The following is a 23,283-nucleotide window of genomic DNA, read 5'->3' as shown; positions in this document are numbered from 1 at the left end:
CAATGGCCAGGCTGCCACTGCCTCGGGAACGGCCCTGAGGACGGCAGTCTCAGCCCACGGTCCCTTTCCCGCAGTCCTGAAATCCAAAATGCTCTGAAAGCTTCAAGTGCTTTTTTTAAGTTTGTGGGGAAGTGAATTGACAGCGAAACCTGTCCTGAGCTAACGTGAGCTATTCATGGGCTTTATTGACCCTACTTAGTGTGAATAGTCATATATTTCGCGGCAGAAATATTACTGTGTCTAATTACAGGGTCCTGCCCTGGTCCCTGCTGGGGGTGTTACGTAGTAAACAGTGTGTGCATTGTGTTACCTTTCTAAAATATGAAGGGAAAAAAAATCTAAATTTCTAAACATATCTGGCGCCCGGGGATCGTGAGGAAGGACCGTGGCCCCTAAGGGGTGCGGAGTAGCCAGAGGACCTCCTGTGTGCCTGACCTGCCCAGGGCCAGGCGTTTTCTCCAGCAACTGCCACAGTGGCGCTGGGAGGGAGGAGGCACAACTGCTACCCCCGACCGTCAGATGAGGAAACCAAGGCTGAAAGAGGATAAGGACCAGCTGAGGCCCCAGAGTGAAAAGGAGCCAGAGCAGGACATGGGCTCAGGCCGTCTGAGTCGGCACCTGTGCTTCTGTCCAGAGTAGGCCCCTCAGAAGCCCCAGTGGGCAACCCTCCCAAGTCACAGCAGCTCTGTGCAGACCCCAGCTGCGCTCCTCAGCCCAAACCTCCTCCCGACAACACCTGCAGGACTCCTGAGTCTGCCTGCTCGAGGCCTCTGTGCTGCCGGGAGGTCAGGCAGAGCAGGGTGCTCTGCTCCCATGCCAGCTCCCTGGTGTCCAGCAAGCAGCCCTAAAGCCAACACCAGGCCCCACAGATGATGCATCAGCCCCCGTGGGTTTCTGTGGTCTTAGGAAGTCCCTGTGTGAGGCCATTCAGAGAGCAAACCCTTCATCCTTCCTGAGCAGAGCCACCTGAGGGGTCCTTTTATGCACAGACCTCACCTACTGCACATGCTCACCCTTATCCACTCACTCAGTCTCACACTTACTCACTCACACTCACTCATTTTTACTCACACTCTTACTCTCACACACCCACTCACTCCTACTCATTCCTACTCACTCACTTTCAGGGTCGTTTGCAAACCCTAGTTCGTTCATTCTTGCCCTGGGGTGGAGGGGAGAGCGCTGCCTTAGTGGTCTTAGAAGGGTTAAGCCTCCAGCGACCAGAAGGTCTTCCCCATGTCCCCGGAATAAAGCTTCTTGGAGGCCAGAGACCTTCCGTTCCATATGGCATGTTGCGGGGTACAGATGTAGGACTCCCCGGGCTAAGGGTCCTTAGCCTCCATCCAGTTCTCAAAGGTGTCGGTATCCAAAAGAGGTTGCAGTCCCTGCCCTAGAGGGCTGCCCCAAACCCTCACCCCACCTGACTGCCAACCTGCTGCCATCCAGTTCCCCCAGGGGTGTTGGTGTGACACCTGTCAGAGCTCAACTTCCAGCCCCTTCCTCCATCTGGACTTAGAAACCCATCCACCACCCAGGACCATTTCTTCTGAGACCCAGGTCAGGTCCTATGATCCAGCAGATAATGTAGGGGGAAGCTCCTGGGGAAAGAGTTGTTCTGGGTTGAGTTTGGGTGTGAAATATTGGGAACCCCAGGTCGCCTGTCTTGGTGTTGCAGGAGTGCAGTGCAGAATGTGAGATTCCGCTCAGCTGGGGCTCAGCTCAGATATACTGTAGCGGTCCCACTTCTTCCAAATCCAAAGATCCTGAGACCTGGGCTGGCCACCTTCATAAGCTTCAGAGTCTCTTCTCTCAACAGAATATACCTGAGTGTCCCCCAGGAGAAGGGTCGCAGGTGCCTGCATGAGTGCTGTGAGAGCACTCACCATGCAGCAGGTGACCCTTCCACCTGTGGCCGCAACACCTGTGGCTGGTGCCCCAGACATCACTGCACACCACCCCACCATCCACCAGCCCTCTCTTTCCTCCTCTCTCCAGGGGTGGCCACCTACACAGACAAGTTGTTCAAGTTCCGCAACAACCGGTGGGAAGACATCCTGAGTGACGAGGTCAACGTGGCCCGTGGCGTGGCCAGCCTCTTTGCCGGGCGCTCCGTGGCCTGTGTGGACAGGACGGTGAGTCTAGGGGTGCACGGAGGCCTGGGGAGGCAGGGCACACAGCAATGTGATGGCCGGAAGGGGAGCCCACAGGCAGACATCCCCAGACAGAGCATGGCTCTTGAGGGCAGAATTCAAGGCTGCTTCATTTCGGCAGCTCCCACAGTGTCTTGCACATAGTTGGTGCTCATATACTTTCACATCCTTTCTCCCATGAGGGTCTCCCAGCAACCAGGGGCTGTTATCATTCTGTCCATTGGACCGAGGAGGGCACTGAGCCCCAGCCTGGAACAGGGACCCGTCTGAGGATCTGAAACGGATTGGTGGTGTGGCTCAGACATGAATCCGAATCTCCTAGCTCTAAGCCTAGTGCTCATTCATTCATTTATTCAACTCTTATTTATTGAGCACCTACTATGTGCCAAGCATGGAGCCATTGCCTCCCCCCTCCCCGTTAATATTTATGGAGCAAATGAAGGCACAGCAAAAGCTCGTGGGCAAGTAAGTGGAGGGTTGCCTGAACGAACAAGTACTTTAGTTAATCAGTAGCTCCATCAATGCTCCCCTGCCCTGCTAGTCCACCTGACACAGAGGGACTCAACTCAAAGTGGGGTAAGAAAGGCTGAGTGGGGTGAGCAGGAGCAGCTGCAGCCATCTGCCTTGTGGGGCAGCCCCAGCCGGAGCCAGAGCCTTGCCGTGGAGGTGATTTATCCCTCCTGTCACCTGCTCCCCTGCTGCCCCCTCCTTGGCTTTACAAAACAGTCATCACTAAATCAGGGGCCCAGCTGCTGCCTGGCTTCCACAGGAGTGTCTGACCCCCGTCCTGGGGGCAGGGGCAAGGGGGCCGGCTCATTTCAGGACTGAGATGGCACCGAGGGGATTGGGGATTCAGCATGAATCTTCACAGCAGGGGCCTCCAGGCCTTGGGAGAAGGCAGGTGCCAGGTATAAATATTTATTTCTTAACAAGCTGGTGGAGGGAAGAGCAGCCAAGCTGGGCTGTGAAACCACATTTAGCCCTGACCTGAATCTGTGCCACCTGGACTCCCGCCTGGTGGGAGGAAATGGGGAGGCGGCTCAGTGAGTGGCCCAGAGAGTGGGGGGGTCTGAGGGGTGCCAGGCCTGGCCACTGCTGGGGCCTCTCCCCAGTCTCCTCCTGGCTTCCCGTCTCGCTCCTTCAGGACCAGGGCCTCCCACACTCGGCTTAGGTGGGAACCTGCTCAGCACTAGTGAGAGGGCCTGAAGGTTAATCACAGAGAGATGCACTCTGTCCTTACAAGGTCATTTGCACACCCACGCACTTAACCACAGGACAAAGGCACCATGTGAAGTGCAAAAAGAAAAAAAAAAGACACTTTGGCCTGAAGCACAGTAGGCGGGCACTTAGCAGCTTTCTCACTCCCTACTTAGTCCCAGCCTCAGGAAACTAGAAAGAGCCCCCACAGTCAGTCTGCCACCAGGAGAGGGGCTACTTTCTGTGTCTGGCCACCACCTTGGCCATCCTGGGACCTGAGAACTATGGAAGGGAGAGGCAGGGAGAGGTCAAGGCCAGTGTGGAAGGTGAGAGAGAGGGATGCAGGGTGGTGTAGGAAAACATAAGAGCAATTGTGACAATAAGAGTAGCTAACACTTATTAAATCAGCAACGTGCCAAGCTCTGTGCTAAGTGGTTTCCATGTATCATCTTATTGAATCCTCTTAGCAAGCCTATGAGGTAGATGCTGTCATTATCCCCATTTTACAGAGAGGGAAACTAAGGCTTCAAGCAGTTAAGCGGCTTGACCTTGGTCACATAGAAAGTGGCAGGTGAAGCCAGGAATTGAGCCCTGTTTGAAAATTAATCAGATACCTTTTTGCCTCCCAGTTATCCTGCCTCTGGGTACACTGGTATCAGATACACATTTCCAACCACAGGTTCTATTCCAACGCTTGCCTTGCTGCTTCCTCATCCCTGCAGCCCCTACCTGCAGCCTGGTAGTCTGCCTGGTGGGTGGTTCTCAAAGTGTGGTCTGGGGTGAGCAGCATCAGCATTGTTAGAAAAGCAAATTATCAGGCCCCACCCACCTCCACCCTCCAGACCAATCAGAGCCCCTGGGGGTGGTGCCCAGCCACCTGCAGGGCAGGAGGGAGGGTCAGCTAGGCCCAGAGCTGACTGTGATGCATGCTAAAGCACCAGGTTAAAGTCTCAATCCCCAGCACGTGCCATTCTCTCACTCTCCCCTCGCGGCCCCCATCCATTCTCTGCCCTAGATCTAGAACACCACTGCCCTTCATCTTCAGCTGCCTCATCACTCATCCACCTTTCTGGATCCAGCTCAAAGCCGATCTCTTACAAGAAGCGTTCCCTGATCGATAATGATTATGACTCATGTTTATATAGCATTTTTATCTTTTCAAAGACCTTTCACATAAGTTGTCTCATTTCATCTTCTCAACAACCTGGCCAGGAAGCAGGGGGGTTAAGATTCCCATGTAGCATGTGAGGAGACACAGCCCAAGTGGGTAAGGAACCTGCCCAAGGACATAGAGACAGTCAGGGCAGAGCTTGGACTAGGACCCAGACTGACAGCCCCAGACCAGTGGTTCTCAAAGTACGATTTCTCAAACAGCAGCACCAGCTCCCCCTGGGACTTTGTTAGATAAGGCATATTCTCGGGGCCCACTCCAGACCACCTGAATCAGAAACTCTGGAGGTGGGGCCCAGCACACATGTTTTAACAGCCCTCCAGGTGATTCTCAGGTTGGCTAAAGGGTGATACCCACTGCATTGGACCCCAAGCTGCAGAAATAGCTTCCTTCCCCTGGAGTAATCTCCCCATCCCGGAATTATTGTGGTCAGGTTCACATGTGAATTTCTGCAGTCTTCTATAACTGTCCCACTCTACGTCTGTCTGTTTGGCCACCCAATACACTGAAGTAAGGAACTAGGTATAACTGAATTTTATAAATATCCTAATTTCTAGCAGAGTGCATTTCGGTTCATTTGGGCTTAATTGCCCATTTGCTGGTGAGATTGCTAACAGCTGGTAGGGTCAGGAACCGTCACAGTGATGGCGCACTTTCTCCTTTGGCCCCATTCATTCACTCTTCATCCAATCACTCCACACACGCATACCAAGCTCCTGTGACGGGCAGGAACCTTTCAGAGTTCTCCCCTAGTCACAAAATCATGCTGTAAAGCAATGCAGCTTAAACTTCGGTTTCATGTAGGGGTCACGTGGGGATCTTGGGAAAATGCAGATTCTGATGCAGCAGGACTAGGCTGTGGCCTGAGAGTCTGTATTTCTAACATGCTCCTAGATGACACTGATGCTGCTGGTCCAGCGACCACATTGAGTAACAAGACTTGTAAAGCATCGATTCCCAGGCAGCAGGATTAGCCTGAGCCAAGGACAAAGGGGCGGAGAAGTCTTGATGGAACAGCTTCGCCACCTTCTCCAGCTTCGTCCCCTGACACACCCCGCCTTGCATTTTATATTCCGGCAACACTGAACCAACTGCTTGCGGCTTCCCTACAAACGTCATTCCGTCTCATTTCTGCCTGAAAGGTTCTTTCCCGTCCACCTCGCCTGGCTGAGACTCCTCTTAGAAAACCTTTTCTGAACTACCCATGGCCAGGTGCCCTCCGCCAGGTTAGGAGCCCCACTTCTGTGCACCCAGGAAATCCTGTGCACATTCCCTTAATCAGATGTGTAACTGATGTGTCTGCTTCCCCCTGGAGACCCCTTGGTCTCCTTCCTTGGCTTCACCCACTAGTTAAACCCAAATGGCCTTCATCAGCTTCCCTGAAGAAAATGGTCCCAAAGAAGGGATAAAGTGAGCAGTGAGGTGGGAGGGCACTCCGCTCATGGGACTGTGGGGCAAGAAATAATAAAAAGCAAAGAGGGCCAAGAAAAGGGGGTGACTGAACACACTCGTGCTGTCTTGAATTCAGCTGTTTCTCCTGGGCTGTGTTTGTGTTTACGGCTTCCTTTGAACCAGACTATAAGCAACCTGAGGACAAAAACTTTGTCTTAAGTACATTTATAACCGAGAACCTTGCACATTGTTCGAGCTCAAAAAATATGTACTATCTGATTAATTGAGCGAAATGCTGAAAGGGATGAGAGGAAAGCTAGAAAATTGATTGAGAAATTGTGTGGCTCTCTTAGGGGAAAGGAGGCATCCATTGAAGAAATAACACCATCATAATAACAGGCAGAAAAGAACCTTTCATCAGCCGTGTTTTGGACTAGAGCAGAGAATGACTATAGCAATGAGGAGCTGGTGCCCAGGGCTTCTCCTTGATGCAAAGGGGGGAAAAATATATTTGAGACAGTGTTATAAAGGCAGAAGCAATATACTATTTCTTTCTGGTAATATGGGAAAAATAAAGGAGTGGAAGATGGAAGGAGGGGCCCGGCACAGCTGAGCCCCCTGTGCTCCCCAAATAGAGGAGTGAAGAAGTCTGGGCGGGGGGGCTCAGGAATTTGCTTGTCATCTTGGCTGCAGCGAGCTTGAATGGGAGAGAGAGACTGAGAATAATGGGAATTGGTAGATCAATCAATCAGCAAATATTTATTGAGTAGCTACCCTGGCTGGCAGCTGGAGAGAGCTCAGCTGGAGGGAGGCACATTAGAAAATTGTCTATAAAAAGGTGGTTGTGGGGGAGAGGGAGAGATGTTCTTCTGGAACAGGATAGAAGGAGAAGCAGGGCCACTTGGCTGTAGGACTCTGCGGGCATCCTGCACTTCGAAGCCTCTGTGAACAGCAGGAGTTGTGCTGTGCCCGGCCTGTGAGGCCATCCACGCCAGGCCCCGTCTGGAGAACCCAACCCAGTGAAAGAGCTATGATCCTATGAGAGGAGGGGGAGCCACCTTCCTGGGCCCCCACATGGGCCCGCTCACCCGCCTCCTTCCCTTCCTCCTCAGGGCTCCGGACGCTACTCTATCTACATCGCCAATTATGCCTACGGTAACGTGGGCCCTGATGCCCTGATTGAAATGGACCCTGAGGCCAGTGACCTCTCCCGGGGCATTCTGGCACTCAGAGATGTGGCTGCTGAGGCTGGCGTCAGCAAATACACAGGTAGGCAGACTGACACGGGAGGCTGTGAGCTGGAAGGGCTGGGGGCTGGGGCTGGGGTCCGGGCCCTGCAAGGCTGAGTCTAATCCATCAGAGACCACAGGAGAGGGTGGGTTTGTGTCCCTGGGGAGGGAGGATGAAGGCTTTATTCCATCTCGCCACCCACAGACAGCTTTCTCCCACGCTGCCTCTCTATGTGATGAGACATCTGGCAGGTGTGGGCTTTGGGGGGCCGTGGGTGACATGGTAGGACATAGCCGAGAACATCACAACATCATCCTCTCCCTGGAACCTCTTACCCCATTCCCTGCTGTAACCCAAATGACGGGTGAGCAGGTTCTGTAGGAGAAAACTGACAAATCACAAAGGGCGAGATTTAAAGCATTCTTTATTGCCAAACAGCAGATGAAATTATTTACTTACACATAAGCGGCCAGGAATTGAGTGCTAAATCCCTAAGCTTCAGCTGGGTCCCGTCTCAGATAACTGAGCGCAAAGAATTGTGTTCTCGTTCCAAAACCTCTCCTGTACTTTTTTTGAAGGCACACTCCCTCCACATCTTTTTGGATGGGGGACCTATTGTCAGAGTCTCTGACACGGAGATCTTTCTAGGGAAGGCTATTTCTCTAATTCCAGGCTGGCTGCTGACTAAACTCTGATCATCTGCCAATAGACTGCTGATGGCAGAGCAATCCAGTTCCTGTTTGGGGTGCCAAAAGCAAGAAGCCAGAGCTGTACACAAATTCTCAAGTGAACACTGGCCTCACACCCAACCTACACTTTGGATATAGAAATTCTCTCACTGGTTGACCTTCCCAATATATCCATCCCAACTGGCACTGCAGACTTCCAGATGACAGCCTGCCTGGATCTGAATTTGGGAGCTGGAAGGATCCTTGAAGGATCCTTGGTCATTTGGGCCATGCCTCTGCCTCCAAACATGTGGGTGGTGGCATAATCCCAAAGTCCTATTCAGAAAGGATTGTCACAGCCTCCTCTGAGTTTACAATGCCTTTCTCTAGCCAGCTCTCCACCTCGGTGAAAGGCGGAGATTGATGCTGACCTGTCTGACAAAGTCTGTGCAAACAAATGACTAGACAATAAAATAGTTTGCACAACTCAAGCCCCATCAAAGTGTGCGAGAGCTCTGCACGGGAACGTGCAGCAGAAAGGCTGAGTGTCGGTAATAAACCATGTTTTCCTGGGAAAAGGAATAAACATGCAGGAGCTTCAGCCTCGACTTGTACAGTCAATTTTTCTGAATAGTTCCCTGTTCTGTGCGCTGGGCTGGCTTGGCAATTAAGTGCCTTGATCTGCAGGAGAAGGAGGGTGGGCTGGGGAGATGAAGCACTTGAAAATGATGAGGTGGAAGGGAGACAAGGTCTGGGAGTGAGGGTTATACACAGAATCAAAGAATTCAGAAGGTTGTGGCTCGGTGTGAGTGTGAAAGGGACATTGTTCACACCGGCTGCGCTAGCGGGAACCGAGACAGCTGAGGAGCACGGGTGGGGATGGGGGCACCAGCCAACGGGCCCGGCTGTGCTGGAAACCCGGGGCAGCTCAAGGAGGGGACAGCAGTTTCCGTGGCGCGGGCAGGCAGGCAGGGGCAGCTGGCGTGCCCAGAGGACATGTTAGAGCAGCTTTGCAGACTTCCAAAAGCCATTTGGCTGACAAGAACCTATTTGGCCCACCAAGTTACTATTCTGTCCGCCCGCCTTCCCCAGCCCACCCCTTTACCACCCACCAAGCCCCCCAACGCTACCCTGCAGCCCCCGTTGTCACTCCACTCACGCACGACACATGGATATCTGGCTGGAAAACTAGCCCAGAGCACCACCCCCCCAAGCCCCAGGAATGGACCCCAAATGTAAGGACCACCACCAGAGCCACTCCTGATTGCTAAGGCTCTGGCGCGTGGCCAGTGCTCAGCTCCAGGCAGGTGCCCTGGGGCCTGGGAATGGGAGGGAGACGCTGGCAGTGAGGAGCAGGTCCCTGAGCAGATTGGAAGGGAAGCAAGCCACGGCCAGATGTGCAGTCAGACAGCCGCAGATCCCCGGAGCCAAGCCACACAACACCCATCTGCCTGACAGACCTCAGAGAACCTCCGGTTTGCAAAAGAACAAATTGAGGTCCAGAGAGAAGAAGGGACTTACCCAAGGTCACCCAGGAGGTTTGTAGAGAAACGAGCACTTAGAGACCCGCCCCTGATGCCTACAGGGCCACAACCAGCTGACCCTTCTGATGACCTCCTGCTTGAGAATCATGCTCCAGCCTGCAAGACTGGAAGGACTAGTGGAGGACGGCCTGCACCCACCGAGAACACAGCATCCCCCGCCGCCCCGCCACCCCCGGCCACCAGTTGGCCCTCCGGACTTTCACTGAGGACCCTGGCTTGTGGCTGAAACTGCTGCCTGGCCTGAACCGCTCAGGGCAGCAGAGGGAGGCCCGGGCATCCCGGTCGTTGGGCTGTGCAATGGCAAAGCCCCCACCGGGCTGTCTGGCTCCGCGGGGGCGGGGGGAGGGGAGGCCGCCTCTCCAGACTCCCGCTTCCGCCGGCGGCCGCCGCTCTGCTGGGTCACAGTGCCATCTAGCGGCCAGTGAGCGCGCCCGCTCTCGAGGGACTCGAGGGTCCTGGAGGGGGCGGTGCAACCAGAGCTGCTGGTGCGGAGTTGAGCAGGAGGAAGGTCACCCCCAACAACCCAGGGTTCCTGTTTCCAGAATTCCAAGCCCCGACTTCCCCAGTTTCCTGCATCCTCTTGGAACCTGAACGGTGCCAAGAACTGCCCTACATGGGAATCCTGAGTACTTGTTCTCCCCATGGAAGGGTCCTAGCATGGAACCAGAGGGGGAAGGTGGGATCAGAGGGTTTGCACTGACTCTGTGACCCCAGTGATCTCAGGCACATCGTATAGCCTCTCTGAACAACTTGAACTAGCCGTCTAGCAGAGCTGCTGAGTAGAGAGGGTGTAGAGCCAGAGTGCTGGGTGCAGATCCTGCCTCCACCACGTCCTCCTGTCCAGGCAGCAGTGGACAATTTATTAACCTTTCTGAGCCTCAGTTTTCTCACCTGAAAAATGGGGGTATTGTGAGAACAAAAGGAGGTCAACAGAGGGCTTGCCTGGCATAGGGCCTGGCACACAGGCAGTGCCCATCGAGTATGGCAAACATCAACACCATCCTCTGAGGTGCTGACAAAGGGATGCCAGGAGCCTCTCCTGGGCATCTCCTGGGTGTAGAGAGCAAGCTGGGCCAGCCTCTGCCCCAGAAGCATTCTCTATGTGTCCCCTGGCATGTCCACCAGCCCTGGCACAGGCCTGGGCATCTTCAGCCCTATTCCCACTGGAATCTGTCTCTCTTCCCCTCTTCCTCTGGACCTTGCCTCCCCCTAGCCTCTACTCCCTCCCCAGGAGCTCTGCAATTTGGCCTCACCGTTTAAGGGGGCATCTGTCCAGGGTGCAAGGTAGTGATTAAAGAAGCCTTAAAAGAAATTTGGAAAGAAAATGAAGGTGGATTTATGATGTTGGGTGGGGAGTTTTGCTGTTGGCTGGAGCTGTGTAGAACAAAGCAGAGGGCAGATCTGATTTATAGGAAGTCATTATTGGAGGAGACAGAGATGCCGAAAGCCCAGCTGAGGCCTTCTGGCCGATCCCCACCAGCCAGCTCCAGAGAGGTGACTGGGGGAGGGGGGCGACAGAGGGAGGGTCTTGGAGCCTCCCAGGTTCCTAGGCGGAAGATGGTCTTTCAGTGGGGGCACAGCCAGATGTGTCAGCCGGGGACAGGGAGGGCTGGAGTGACAGGCTCCTCAGCCAGGGCCCGGGACCCCCAGGGAGTGCAACCAGGGGCCTGCCAGGGGTACCCAAAGCCCTGGGAAACACAGCATATCAGATGCATTAGATGATTGACAAGAAGGGACATCATTTTTTATTTAAAGCAAACACAGATATGGTATAGAATACAAATGCAATCTTGACATGCATTTTCTTCAGCTAGAGCAAGAGAGTTTTTTTTTTTTTTAATGTCAAGCCTATGGCTGGCCATTCTGGGCTTTAACAGGAGTACAGATCTCTCTTCTGCCAAGAGGGAACTCTAATAGAAGTGGCTGAGAGCATGCTGTGGGCCTAGCATGGCTCCAAAGTCATACAGACGTGGGTTTGAACTGTGATCCATTGCCAGGCTGTGCTGACGTCTCTCTGAGCCTCGGCTTCCTCACCTAGAAGGTGATGCCGTGAGATGAATTGTATACGATCCCTAGTACACAGAATGGAACAGGCAGCCAGAGGACTATTCCTGCTGCCCCTTTTCCTGCCCTCTCTCCTGAAACTGCTTCTTCCAGCCCCCTCACTGCCTGGGGCCTGGGGCGGGGCGGGGGCGCACACAGAGAGGAGCAACTTCCCTCCTGCATCCACCAGGTGCCTGAGGTTTGAAAATCCCCACCCAGTGGATAAATGATGGAGCCTGTCTTCCTGCCTGCCTCCCCCTCAAATGCTCTGCAGGGACAGGCCAGAGGGATTAGTGGGCAAGTGGGAATGTCCTCGTCTGATGCCCTCCACACTCGTGCACTTGGAACAGTGCCTGGCGTCTGGACGCCTCTCAGAGGGCTCGGGAGTAGTAATACCAGCACCACACAGCATTATTTCATGTTAAGATTTTCAGGAAATTTAGGAAGTTACTGTCCCTTCTTACACCCTCTTCTTCAACACACACACATGCACACACACGCACAGAGGCACAGACACATACTGTCCGTTCCTCCATCCCTACATGTTCCAGCATTTTTGCTATTCTTTTACAGCATCGTGGATGTTTCTGGCAGCTTTCAGGCCTTCACATCCACTAGAATCATTAATCAGCAGAATAATCCCACCGGTCCAAGCTCCTTGTCTGACAAGCCTCGCTGCAGGGCCCCCATGGTGCAGACCCTCGATGGGCCCAGGAACCCCCTCCCAACCATACTTGTCCTGTGGTCCAGCCTGGAGGATGCACTGGAAAGTAGAGATGGAAGGACTCTTGGAGCCCTTCTCATTCTCCCACTCATTTTACGGGGAAGGAGACCAAGGCATGGGGGAACACACTCCCCATGTTCCTGCAGCCAGAGAAGGTTCAGAGGCTGGGCAAGCCCGAGAGGCTTTTCCTTAGCACGAATCCCCGCGCCTCTTCATCCCTGGGTCCTCAGGCACACAGTTTTGGGTGGTTCCGCAGCAAGCCCCAGCCCTACTCCCTACAACCTCTTTCCCTTCCTCACCCCCATGCCTGAGGGCTGCCCAGATGCAGTATGAGACATGGATCGCCTGCACTCAAATTGGACTTGAGTCTGCATCTCCCAAGTGTGGAGGTTCAGAGGTTTAAGTTCTTAAGAGTAAACAAGGCTGCCCCATGGGGCTTGGGCCCAATGAGCAAATCATCTGAGGGGATGCTGGAATGTCGCAGGAGGAAGAGGGGTCCCCGTGGAGAGGCATTTTCCCCTGTGACCACCTCTCCCACCCAGCCTGGTGGGCAGAGTGAGAAGCCTTCAGGAAGGGATGGGCAGGGAGCAGCATTCACACCCATCAGCAGAACAAAGAGGCTGTTGAAACTCAAATGTGCTGGAAAAATAAAGGGATATTACTCACCCAGCAGGTGGGAAATAGTCCCACTAATGACAGTGTGGCACCTGACATCTTCCAAGTTACCTTCCAAAAACCAGCTCAGTTAATATTTACGCCTGCCCTGAGAAGGAGCTATTATTATTATTATCAGTCTCATGTTACGGGTGAGACACCAGATGCCCAGAAAGGTTTAGTATGTGCCCAAGGTCACACAGCTCAACCTTTCTGATCCCCAGTCTTTCCCACCACCAGTGTGCCTCTCCAGCCCCAGCTGGGGAACTGCTTGCTCCCAAGGAGATGTTCTAGCCTCAAGTATAAAAGAATTAATTGATGTAAAATGGAGTTTCACTCCCAATTGGGACATCATTTTCCAAGGCTAAATAAAGATGTTCCTAACTGCCCCAGGTAGGCCCATAAGGTGTACGCTAAACCTTAGAAGAAGAGGATGGGGTGGGTGTGACAGAGAAGATGGGGAGGCAGGAGGAAGAGCTGGGGGAGGGGAAGGCCCAGGTAGAAGATACTCACAGAATAAGGGGCCTTGGTCATTGGTCAGGCAGGGAGTTGGGAGTGTCAGGCTACTTAGCGTGGACAGATTTTATTGGTTTGAAGAGGGCTTACATGATGGACCTGGGAGTAGAGTTTCCCCTGCAGCACCAGCAAGGGATGCAGACACCTGGCTGCTCCTGCCTCAAACCCCAGTTTGGCCCTCCCTCCTGAGGCTGCTGGGGCCCATGCCCACGAGGCTGGCCCCTCGACTGTCGTCTCACCTGCTCCCCAACTGTGCAGCGAACTTGCCAAGAAGGAGTTGTGGGTAACATCTCTGTTATGGTCCAGTTGCCATGGCAATAAATTGTCACTAATTAGTAGTGTGGTTGCCATGGCAATTTTCTAGTAATTACAGGTTACGAATGGTGCAAGGCTTCAACCCAACCCAATTAGTTAATTAGAAAGATTTAGAAATTTGTCCAAGAGGGAAATAACCTGCTTTGTAGAAAATGAAGGGAATGTGTCACAGCTTGGGAGCCAGAGGCAGAGGAAATTGGAGGATGCTGGAGAGGGGGAAGAAGGATGGAGTTGCGTGGCAGCAAGTCCCGGAGCCCCACCTGGAATTTCTGAGGGTCCAGGTGAGACCGAGGGCTTCTCACCGAAGCCTGTGCCTGGGCGGGAGTCTGGCAGGACCAGGGCAGGGACAGCTGCCAGCAGCCACTCAGCTGCAAATCTTTGAATGCGCAGAAGATGTGCCCAGGTTGTAGGCCAACACCCACCTCCTGCCAACTTTAGGAAAAGAAAAGCATCTGGAGCCTCCCACCCCACCCCATGCCAGGGCTCTCGTAATGGAAGTGCCTGGACTGCGCATCTTGGATGGCACTCCTCAGGACCATTGTGGATTCAGTGGCTCCATTTTCCTGAGGCTTGGACTCTCCTTGAGAGCTAATTAGATTACCTGGGAGGAATCCTGAGGCACAGGGCCCAGAATGTGTTAACAAGGAGCCCCACCATGAGAATGATGACAGTGGCAATGCCATTTGCCTTGCTCCATCCCCCTGGCCCCAGAGCTGGCCCTGGTGGGCAGGCTTCACCTGCACAGGTGAGAGAGGCCCCATGATTTCCCGCAGGGACAAGTCCTCAAGGAGAGGAGGAGGCTAAACGGGTAACATTGCCCAAGATCACACAGCTTATAAAAAGCCAAGCTGGGACTAGAATCCATGCCCTGGTCCTTGTCAGGCATTTCTGCGTTGTGTTTGGGGGTGTGGCTGAGAGAAGGCTTCCAGAGCTTTTCTTGCAACTCACTGGTTGGGGGTAGTTTGTTCAAGACATCTTAAGTTTGGACTTGTTGACATGTCCACATTTGATCTTGGGCACTTCAAACCTTAATGTAAACTGGTTTGTTTTCTTTTTCTTAAAAAAATATACATCTTATTGGATTTTTTTTTCCTTTCAAGCTACAGAAGTAGTTCTTGTTGCAATAAGCCAAACAGTACAGACGTTCCCAAAACAGGCCAAGTACCATCTCATCTCTCCTTCCCTCCCCAAACCCTGCCCTACCGAGGCAGCCAGTGTGAACAGCTAGGGGTGTGGCACTTCTCCCCAAATTCAAGAACAACTTTGCAAAAACATGTATATTCAGAAGTATCATTTATTTTCCCCTTTTTTATTTTACAATAAAAATAAGATCACACCATACTGTTACTTGGTGAATTACTTTTTCATTTAACAGTATGTCATGGGCACTCCTCCAAGTCCATTATATGGATGTATGCAGCCTTTCCAGTAGCTGCAGAATAGTCCATCATTGGGATGCACCATGGTCCATTCAGCATCATTGTTGATGGACAGGCAGGTGCTCCCATTTGTTTACTACATCGCCAAGCAAAGTTAGCAACCTGTGCCTGTGGCTGGAACCTCTTCCTACAGGTCCTTAAAACAGGAACACACCCAGTGTCTTGACCAGCATATGTGGTCAAGAGTAGGGGTGGGGCCTGTCAGGGAATCTGTGACTTGACCAAAAGGTTGTAGGTAGAGCTGGGTTTAGGATGAGTGTAATTCAGCCACTGAAGGGAAGGGAAGGATCTGTGTGGTGGCCTCTGTGTCCCTCCACTCATGGAATCATTCTTTTGGCACAAAGTGACTCCGTCTTGCTCCTCACCTGCCTCACTGTCAGTGTGGTCACCCTCCACATAGGTTTCTGGGACTGCGAGTCCAAATCTGGGCTAGGGAAGCATCTGGAAGGTCAGATCCCCTCTTCCCTGTGTTCTTCTGAAGCATCACCACAGCAGCTTCTCCCAGGCCTCCGAGGCAGCCCCCACCCTCCACGCAGGCCTGGGGCTTTGCTTCTGCCACTGAATGTGGGTCATGTCCTCTCCCAGGGGGCCGAGGCGTCAGCGTGGGCCCCATTCTCAGCAGCAGCGCCTCGGATATCTTCTGCGACAACGAGAATGGGCCCAACTTCCTCTTCCACAACCGAGGGGACGGCACTTTCGTGGATGCTGCGGCCAGCGCTGGTGAGTGCCACCTCTGCCCTATGCCCCCTCCTCCACCTCCAGACCCACAGGGGACTCTGGGCTGCCCTGCCTCCTTCAGGCCCTGCAGGCCTCAGGGAGAGCAGGACAAATCATTGTCTGCACCACGGAGGGAAATGCTGCTTGTCACCTCTAATTCCACACCCCCATGGCTCCGGCAGCAGGGGATGTTTGTGGCTGGAGAGATGAGTCTGGAACTCTTGACCGTTATCCATTCTCTGGCAGCTGGGATTGGCCCTTTGAGTCCTGCTTGTGTCTCAGCACCAGTCTCCCCTCTTAAGCTGTCCCTCTCCATTACCCACCCCCACATCATCTTAAACATTCAACTCAATCCAATAACCATTTACTGAGCCCCTGCTAAGTGCCAGGCTGGTGCTAAGGGCTGGGGATACAGATCTGAATAAGGCTAAGATCACTTTACCCCACCCCTAACCCCCCACCACACACACAAGGCACTGGCATTTAGAGGGAGAAACGAACAAATAAACAAATACCTAGAATAAGCAGCAGAATAAAATCCACACAAAATAATACTCCAAGCTCCCAGCTCTGCTCCCCTTCCTCCCTTTGTGCTCACCCCTCATCTGCCTCAGGGCATTTGCACCTGCCAGTTCTCTCTACCCAAGTGCCCCTCCCCCTTCTCTATCTGCAGAATCTATTTATCCTTCAACACTCTGCTCAGATGTTACCTGTGAAGCCTTTCCTGCCTCCCACTGTGCTGCCTGGCAGAGACGGGCACTCCCTCCTCTGTACTTCCACTGCCCTTGCAGGTACCACTCACTCAGGCTTCCACATCACTATAATAATCTGTCTGTGTCTACGAGTACTGGGACACATAATAAAAGTCTGTGGACGTAATCAGTCTGCCCTTCAACCACTCCTCCCCATCCAGTTCCTCCCCACCTTGCCAAGGAATGGGAGGTTTGATTTCTCCTCCTTCTTGGCGACACAGTGATGAGCTCTGGCCTCTGGAAGAAGAGGTGAGCGGGGATGTAGACACATAGATCAAAGGTCCTTCAAGCTCCAGCTAGTGCTGACAGCTAGCATCAAATCCCAGAGCACGTACCAATCCGTTCTCCGTGACTTACAAGCGCCTGCTCTTCCAGCACTCCTGCTGGGGAGTTTCCATCCCGAACATCCCACAAGTGCACACTTGTAGCCAGTCAGCCCCCATCTCCTCTTTCCTGGGCAAAGCTAAAGTTGGGGGCACCCTCCCAGCCTGTCCTCCCACCCAGCTCACCTGCTATATAATCCAGCAGCAAATTTTCTCATTGCTGAAAAATCATAAAATGAAGGGGAGGTGGCAGTGGAGGAAACCTAGAGGATTTGATAAGGTGTGAAAGAGATGGAAGCGGAGGTGAGCGAACAAGTTGGAGTGGGAGAAGGTATCAGGAGGGAAGAGAGAGGAAAGGTGCTAGGCCCGTAATTGAAAGTTAAAATGATTGCAGGGGTTTAACAAGACATGTCAAGAGGGCGTTCATCACACAAACAGATGCTGCTGTGACGTGCAGCCTGGCGCCGATTATTCCCGGGAAAAGGAACCAGCTCCTTGTCAAGGTGCCTCGTAGACAGGAGAGAAATCGGCCAACACAGAAGGCCACAGACATTAGGGCTGGGGTGTTTTGCAGAGCATTAATGGGGTATTAATCCTGGAAGTTGGAGGCTGCCCCCATTTCATTGCAAACCCTCTTTCTCAAGCCTGAGTCTCACTGCCTCTTCTCCCACCTCACCCCCCCATTCATCCTCCAGATCCTTCCCTCCCCCAAGAGGATGCTCGACCTTCTAGGTTCTCAGGGGTGCCCTACCCCAACCTTCCCCTGACTCCCATCCTTGGGATCTCCGTATCTGCAGCTGGAAGAGCTCCCTGAGTCCAGGGTCTGTGATCCCCACTGCCATCATATTGTCCTATCACCTGCCATCTCCGAGGGTCTGATGACCAATGGCAGTTTGTCCTCCAAAAAAGTCAGCATGGGTATTTAGAGCCACATCCACTGACTCTCAGCTCTGCATTTGGCCTGAGGGATCATGTCTGCTTTGGGTAGCTAGGAGGTCAGGCCATCCCTCTGGGCAAAGCCACCCTCTGTTCTCCCCCGGGATCCACTCAGTCCCACTGGCTACTGGCAGATGCATGGACAGTACAAGCAAGCAGCCTGGACACACAAGCTTCCCTCCCCAGATCTCACAAGGCACGCTGTGGGTTTCTCTGTCGTGGTGCGGTATTTCCTCTGCTGTCACCGACGTCCCCAGTCGCCTTCAGTCAAATTATTTATGTCTCTCTCATTCATTCAGCAAGTATTTAAAGAAAACTACTAGATCACCACAGGCACTGAGATAGACGCTGTGTGAAAACAGACGAACAAGAACACAGCCCCTGACCTAATGGAGCATAAGGTCTAGTAGGAAAACTGGACCCTGCAAAGGACTGTAATTGCATGTGTGACCTGGACAGTGGAGGAGAATGACCTGCACAGTGGAGGCTGTTGGGGTGAATAGCAGGGTGGGTGGGAGGGGCTGTTTTCATGGGAGTGGTCAGGGAAGGCTTCCCTGAGGAGGTGGCATTATAGCTCAAAGCAGAAGAGAAGCAAGGAGCTAGGTAACCAAGAGCTGGGCAAAGAGCATTCCAGGAGGAGAGATCGGCTTGAGCAAAGGCCTAGAAGCTGCAAAGACCTTGGTTCATTTGAGGAATGAAAGGAAACTGGGGTGGCAGATGCTTGTGAGTAAGGGGGAGAGTGGTGCCAGATAAAGACCAGATAAGATGGGCAGGGGCCTTGGGCTCCCCAGGCAGGAATTTGAGCTTGACCCAAGAGTACTGGGGAGCCACTGAGAGATTTGAGCAAGAGTGACAATCAACTTAGTGTTTCCCAGTGGCTGTGGCGGGGTGGCTGAGGAAGGCTTTGGTCCTCCAGAATCTCCATATGTCCCCTTCCCCCAACTCATGCTACCCCAAACTGAGTAAAAATAATACTTTCTGGGCAAATGCAGCGAAGACAAGTATCTGGTTTTCTTTGCAACCAGATGGTGTCCCACCTTCTACTCCGTGGAGAAGTCAGGATGGTGTGAGCATCGCCCTCCCTGTTGCTCTCCCCAGAGCTCCCGCAAGGTGTGTTTCTGGAGCCTGCAAGGGGCACTGCTCTGAGGGCTCCTGCCTTTCCTCCTCAGGTGTGGACGACCCCCACCAGCACGGGCGAGGGGTTGCTCTGGCAGACTTCAACCGTGACGGCAAAGTGGACATCGTCTATGGCAACTGGAATGGCCCTCACCGCCTCTATCTGCAGATGAGCGCCCACGGGAAGGTCCGCTTTCGGGTAAGAAGGGGCCTCTCCCTCCCTCCCCGGCTTCCCCAACCTGCGTGTCTTCTGGGCCCCGCCTATGCCTCCCACCGGGCTGAGGAAGGACTTAGGGCTGAGGAAGGACTTACGGCTCTGCAGAGCCTGGGGGCCGAGTGGCCACAAAGAAGGTAGCATCTTGGGGTCAGTGGACTCCAGCCTGGGCTGCCTTACTGTCTGTAGTGCCCGGAGCAGGGTCACTGGCACAAGAGAGAGAGCAGCCTCCCAAGGGGCGTGAGCAGGGCAAAGGCCCTGGGGCGTGGACTTCAATCTCTGCATCAGGGGCCTTTTTCCTGGTCTCTCCTGGAAAACCTGAGCTGTAGCTGGGGCCTGAGATTTACAAACTGAGGTTCAGGTCAAGGGGGCAATTGGGGTAGGGGACGGGGGAGGTTGAGGCTACAGAGCTCCCAACAGCTGCCCTCTATGGACAAATGGCAGACGGTGGGCAAGGTGACCTCAGCCCCTTTCTGTGCCCCCTCCCTGAGCTGTCAGTAGTCTGTGATAACAAGAATTTTTCAGAAAGACTGCTTGATGACAGTGCAGGAGGTGCCACCAGCCTGATGACCTTGAATTTGGGGCTTTCTCAGAAAGGGCGATAGGAGTACGGGATGGTTGAAGCTAATCTTGGGGAGCCAGGATGGTTCTGGAGGCATCTAGGTCTTGCCAGAAACCTTCGAGGGAGCAAGAAAATTCCAGCATTTGGTTGAAGCTCGATGGTCCCAGGGAAGTCTCCAGGGACCTTATGTCTGGGTGGTGTCACAAGTCCCTCCCCTGTAGGCAGCTGCCACTTGGGTTGCACAGGCCCAGCTGCTCCCTCCCCACAGAGGCTGGGGACCCAGGCTCTCCTGATGGGGAAGAGGTACACCCTGAACTCAGGGCAGCTGATCCTGGGGGCCCGGGTGATTTCCAGCTCTATTCAGTTTTTGGTTCTAACCCAGATTCTCAACCAGGGGTGGTTTTGTCCCCACCCCAAGACATTTGACAATGTCTGGGGACATTCTTGGTTGTCACAGATGGGTTAGGGGGAGCTACTGGCATCTAGGGTGCAGAGGCCGGGGTGCTGGACATCCTACAGTGCACAGGGCAGCCCCCAGCAAAGAACAATCCAGCCCCAAATGTCAACTAACCCTTCAGATGGCCCCTCCCAGAGCTCACAAGAGCAATGATAATCATAATAATAACAGCAGCAATGACGGAGGCTCCATTTATCAAGCACCTTCCGTGCACCAGGAACGATACTAAGCATCTTACGTACATTATCTCAGGAGCCCAGGAGTCCAGTGGGGCAACCCCAAGGGGCTTATGTAGGTTTCCATTTTTATAGGATCGATAGAATAGCGACTTGGAGATCCTGAGGTCCCTTTGTTACCAGCACTCAAGGCTCCATTCAGCCCACCCTGAGCATCTGGCTGGTCTCTTAATCAGGGGCAAGCTCCCTCCCTGGCCAACCCAGAGCTGGCAGCTATTCCTGCCGCCAGGGGAGAGGGCCTGAAGTAGTAGGCCCAGGGGCAGGGGCAGAGGGGCACTCCCAGAAACCCTTCCCAATTCTCTCCACGTGGACCCTGGGATTTAGACAGGCTCCAGGGTCTTTCAGGGACAAACCCACCTGGAATGGATATTGTGCTCAGAAACAAAAGGCCACCCTACACAGCTCTTCTATTTCAAAGGCAAGTCCCACACCTGGGACCCTTTGCCAGGTCTTCCATGGCCCTGCCAACACATTGAGGTTCTTGCCAGACTGTCCTGAGTCTGGGGTCTCCTCATGAGCCCTGGATAGAGGTATCTGATCCTGCAACCCACCCCTCAAAGCAAACGTCTCCAAAAAAAAAAAAAAAATCCAAGGACTCCCAAGAAACAAGGTAAGGTAATAGAGGCTGCAAAAACACAGCTAAAGGCCACCTCTGCCACCTTCCATGAGGCTGATAGCAGGGGCAAGGCCACAACAGACTGCCAGGGATCTGTCTCGTGCCCACTCCATGCCAAGCGTTTTACATGTGATCCTCACAACCTGGGCAGCTATTATTTACCCCCATGTCACTAATGAGGAGTGAAATCCGAGAGGTTAATTAACTTGCCTAAGATCACACAGCTAGTCAGAAGAGAAGCCTGGATTCAACTGCACACACTTCCCAGTGTCCACCCAGCCTCCAACTCTTGCTACGGAGGAGGAAGGATGCGTACCAGAAAGGGCATAGCGTCTGGAATCAGAGCCCTGGCGATGGCCCGACTCATTAACTATGACTGTGGGCAATCCTTCTTCTTCTCTGGAACTCAGTTACCTCACCTGTAAAGTGGGAATGCTAATATCAGCTCTGCCTCCAGTGCTTGATGGGAGGGCCACATGTGGTCCCAACTAGGGAACGGCAAGGTGCTTCACCCGTGTGAATCCAGGCTGTTCCTCTTGCCTCCTTGTTCTCCTTCAAGCAGCCTGAGGTTCATGTGGTCCTAAACACAGCACCCCCAGGCCTCTTTCGGGAGGTGAGAGAAGACGTGCTAGGTCAGCCTGTCTTTTATCTTTGTGCGCACGTGCACACACACACACACACACACACACACACACACAGGGTGAGAGAGGGTTGGCCCCTTGCCCACTCCCACTCTCCCATGCACCTGTCCGCTGACCTGCAGCCCTCTCTCCTCCCAGGATATCGCCTCACCCAAGTTCTCCATGCCCTCCCCTGTTCGCACAGTCATCGCCGCTGACTTTGACAACGACCAGGAGCTGGAGATCTTCTTCAACAACTTTGCCCACCGCAGCTCCTCAGCCAACCGCCTCTTCCGGTAAATGCTTCAGCCCGGCTTATGGGTACACACTCTTCGCAGGCTGGGGGTCAGGGAGGAAGGTTTAGGACTCAGAAGAGGAGCTCCAAGGGCAGGAAGAAGGAAGATCCCCTGATGAAGGAGCAGAGAAGAGGGGAGGACAGGGATTGAGCAATAGGCTGAGAGAATGGAGGGCAAATCCTGGGCAGGAAGCTGGCCTCCTGCTGGTGGGGTGGGGGAGAATGGGCGAGGGGATATGGACATGGCCAAAGTGTACCCAGAAGCCAGGTTCCACTGTACCACCCAAAGGGGTTCCAGAGCCTAATCTGTTTGGGTGCATCTGTGTTAAGCCAAGACAGGTAGGTTTATTGACTGCAGGACTTCTCAGAGCCTTTAACATGACCATGAGTATTTTTACTTTCCAAAATGTGGATGGAGTATTCCAAATAGATTTGATCACAGAACACGTCTTTCAAAGATTTTTTTCTCTTGGAACTGGTGCTTTGCAAAACATCCTTTGGGAAATGCTGGACAAGACAATTAGCAGTAGACAAGGAAATGGTAGACAAGAATGGAAGCTTCTGAACATTGCGTATAGGGAGGAAGGGTTAGATTTTCAGAGGCAACACTTCTCTAAGAGGTGTCCAGAGACCGTTAGCAAGTCCAGAGTGTGTATTTTAAGTACAGAATCCCTGGGCCCACCCCGGACCTCCTGAATCAGAATCTCAGGGATCTCTTTTGAACACGTGCATGAGGCATCGGGTGCTTCTCAAAGTCTGAGAACTACTGTTGGGGAACAAACCTGTGGACCCATGTGGCCTGAAATGTCCCTATCCCGGCCCAAAACATGCTAATGGGGCTCAGGACCAGGTGGCCAGAGGAGGGAGGTCCAGCGGCTTGGATTCAGGAAATGGGCCAGATCACCTGCCTCGTTCCCCAAGGTCCCCATCCCCTCCCCAAGGAGGGCTCCCAACTATTAATAAAAGGCAAGATCTCTGACTAAGCGTGCTTTAAAATATAATTATTAACAAAGCATCTATCCCAACTGGCTGTAATCACCCACTGAAGGCACCAGATTTACTAATTAGGTGCCTTGCAAAAAGCTTATTCACAACTTCCAGATTAATTGCGGAAGATCAATTGCTCGTTAACAGAGACATTGCTTTCCTTCTCTGGCTAATAAAGTGTCACTCGCCAGGGGCCCTGAGCCCCAAGGAGTCTCTGTGGCCCAAAAACCCAGGCACCTCCTCTGCCCACCTGGCCTCTGTCAAATCTCCCAGCCTCCCTTCGGCCACCCGGAAGGCAGGCTGGCCCCAGGCTGTCCATGGGCAGGGTCACCACATGGTCACCCCGTGGGTTAGTATGGTGTGTTTGCTTCTCAGGTACACAGCTGTGCCCCAAGTCCCCATGGCAGAT

At 53.3% G+C, this 23,283-nt stretch overlaps 1 protein-coding gene across 1 annotated transcript in view; it reads left to right on the top strand.

The window, feature by feature from the left end:
• Positions 1-23,283, top strand: part of CRTAC1 (cartilage acidic protein 1) — a 134,063-nt gene that overhangs the window by 92,518 nt on the left and 18,262 nt on the right. The window contains exons 4-8 of the mRNA XM_031682761.2: positions 1,996-2,132; positions 7,023-7,179; positions 15,629-15,763; positions 18,941-19,086; positions 21,752-21,888. Coding sequence (XP_031538621.1) covers positions 1,996-2,132; positions 7,023-7,179; positions 15,629-15,763; positions 18,941-19,086; positions 21,752-21,888 — 712 coding nt within the window. The remainder of the gene's footprint in view (positions 1-1,995; positions 2,133-7,022; positions 7,180-15,628; positions 15,764-18,940; positions 19,087-21,751; positions 21,889-23,283) is intronic.

Source organism: Vicugna pacos, chromosome 11 (genome assembly GCF_048564905.1).
Source record: "Vicugna pacos chromosome 11, VicPac4, whole genome shotgun sequence".
NCBI lineage: Eukaryota > Metazoa > Chordata > Mammalia > Artiodactyla > Camelidae > Vicugna > Vicugna pacos.
The sequence above is the reverse complement of the archived record's forward strand: the minus strand, read 5'-3'. Positions and strand labels throughout refer to the sequence as shown.